Source organism: Bos taurus, chromosome 22 (genome assembly GCF_002263795.3).
Source record: "Bos taurus isolate L1 Dominette 01449 registration number 42190680 breed Hereford chromosome 22, ARS-UCD2.0, whole genome shotgun sequence".
Classification (NCBI taxonomy): Eukaryota; Metazoa; Chordata; class Mammalia; order Artiodactyla; family Bovidae; genus Bos; species Bos taurus.
Window position 1 is genome coordinate 390019 of NC_037349.1, and position 2632 is coordinate 392650.

At 57.3% G+C, this 2632-nt stretch overlaps 1 protein-coding gene across 1 annotated transcript; it reads right to left on the reverse strand.

The window, feature by feature from the left end:
• Positions 1 to 204: 204 nt before the first annotated feature.
• Positions 205 to 2561, reverse strand: PGAM2 (phosphoglycerate mutase 2). The gene is given in 3 exon segments (NM_001038111.2): positions 205 to 406; positions 1792 to 1972; positions 2094 to 2561. Coding segments are annotated over 3 exon segments (762 nt in total). The 5' UTR covers positions 2508 to 2561; the 3' UTR covers positions 205 to 239.
• Between the last annotated feature and the right edge of the window lie 71 nt (positions 2562 to 2632).

A 2632-nucleotide genomic window follows, 5' to 3' on the forward strand; every position in this document is an offset into this window, starting at 1 on the left:
GAGCCACCTGATAGCCAGGCATAGGGAGTCTCTTGGCCACCATCACTGGGGGTGGGTTGGGCAAGCAGCACAGGCCTGGGGCTGTGCTTATGGCATCCCAGGCTGCAGACCTGTGGAACTAGCCCTGAGTGAGTGCTGGGGTAGAGGGTGGGCTTCTGCCAAGCCACCTGCCGGACGTCTGGGGCCGTGCTGAACTCGACGCTGTGGAAGGAGGTGCCTTTATTGCCAGCACCCACCCTTCACTTAGCCTTTCCCTGAGCAGCCACAGCTTCCATGGCCTTGCGCACGGTCTCCTCGTCCCCCAGGAAGCGCATGGGCTTGGTGGGCTTCAGTGCCTGGTCCAGCTCGTACACAATGGGGATCCCCGTGGGCAGGTTCAGCTCCATGATGGCCTGGTCCGACATCCCTAGACCAGAGGAATAGGGTCCTTAGTCCTGCCCAGCCTGCTGAGCAGCTAGCCACCTGCTCGTGCATTTAGCAGGTTTCGTGACCTTTATGGGCCACAGTGCTGTCAGCCAGGCAGCAATCCTCCCACCCCTGACAGCAAAGCCACAGGAGTATGCCCGGAGAAGGTCAAGGCAGCACTGAGACAGCAGCCTACAGAAATAGCTGTGGCACACCAAGGACCTCACTCCACCCCAAGCTGTCTTGATCTGGGGCAAGGCCATCAGCCCCCTTGGCCCAGCGTGAACTCTGGCCAGACTCTGGATGTTTGGGATCAGGGAAAACATTAACCATTTGGTTTCTAGAGAGTTACAGTTTCTGGACATTCTGAGCAAAGGAGTACCAGTGCATTGAGAAGGGGGAGGGGGCAGGGAGGGACAGCGAGAAGGGCTGCTTACGGCCACGGCGGATGGGAGGTCCTGCCACATGTAAAGGAGAGATTTCCAAGGAAACCCAAGCCTGCTGGCCTCCAGTCCGTGGCCTGGAATAGCAGCTCGACCTTTGGTATTCCTGTCACCCCACTCTTAATGCAAGGAGAGCTTAAGAGAACATGCTCTGGTCAGTGCAAGACCCCAATCAGCTTTGCCTCAGTGCATTCATTTCTCCTAGACCAGGCTGCAGGAAGTCCCAGGAGGGAGGGCAGGTGGTCTTCCGTCCGCCTGGCCCAACGCCAAATGTGAGGCGCTTGTGTGGACTCAGCATCAGAAAGGCAGCTGGGGCGTCCATGAAGGAGCCCGTCATGCTGGGACGTGTTGCTCTCTTAATGAAAGCCAAGTTACAAACCTAAGGTCTCCACTGTTCTCCACACCCTGTTCCCTTCTTTTGACTAATCTTTGTTTGGAGTGGGTATGAGCCCGGGTGTGGGCAGGACCTTGCCCTTGGTTACCAGTAACATGACTTGACCAAGTTCACTCAGCAAACTGGGATTTAGAACCAGATGGCCCTGACTTTTCAGGAGTCGGTGTCCTTCAGCAGGATGCCAGCCCCTGGGCCTTCCCCCTTCTCACCTAGGGAATCCAGGCCAGTGGACCCCTGTACAGGGCCTGGGCCCTGAGTCTGGTGGCAGACATTTTCACCCAGAATCCTTAGAAGGAGACTCATGTTACATGGTGTCCCAGTACACAGAGAAATTTTTTTTTTTTTTTTTTTTAACAGAGAAGGTTTCTCAACCCTCCTGGCTGTGAACTGGAGTTCACAATTAAAAAACCCTACCCTGATGCTAATGTCTACAAAGCTGCCTCAACGAAGTGACTGTCCTATGAAAAGAGCAGTTGGGGGTTGATTGGTTCATGGGAATGTGTCATCCCACCCGCCTCTGCCCATTCCGAATGTGAGGATGGGCCTCACCTTCCAGGTGCTTGACGATTCCCCGTAGGCTGTTCCCGTGGGCTGCAATGAGCACTCTCTTGCCAGCCTTGATCTGAGGGGCGATCTCATCATTCCAGAAGGGCAGGGCCCGTGCAATGGTGTCCTTGAGGCTCTCACACGTGGGCAGTTCCCCAGCTTTCAGGCCTGCATACCGACGCTCCTGGGGGCATCCGTGCTGCTGTTCACTCCCCAGGTGGGCACCCCCGCCTCAACCCGGCTTCCATCCCTGAAGCCCTGGTCCCCAGGCCTTCCCTTTGCCCTCCCACATCCCAGCACCTCACCTTGCTGATGGACTTGTAGTAGGGGTGTTTCTCATCCATGGGGGGTGGTGGGATGTCAAAGGAGCGCCTCCAGATCTTCACCTGCTCCTCCCCGTGCTTTGCAGCCGTCTCTGCCTTGTTGAGGCCAGTGAGACCCCCATAGTGCCGCTCGTTGAGGCGCCAGGTACGCACCACAGGCAGCCACATTTGGTCCGTCCCATCCAGGATGGTCCAGAGGGTGCGTATGGCCCGCTTCAGCACCGATGTGTAGCAGATGTCAAATTCCATCTTTGCGTCCTTGATGGCCTGGGCCCCCCTCTTGGCCTCCTCAGCCCCCTTCTCGCTCAGCTCTGCATCGAACCAACCACAGAAGCGATTCTCCTGGTTCCAGGTGCTCTCACCATGCCGAACCATCACAAGGCGGTGGGTAGACATAGTGGTGGAGACTGGTGGGTTGTGGACAGGGGCGGGTGACTCCAGGGTGCCCCAGCTTTATAACGGTCTGTCCCCAGCCCCCGCCCCAGCCAACTGCCAATCAGCATTCCAGGCCTGACAGGCAG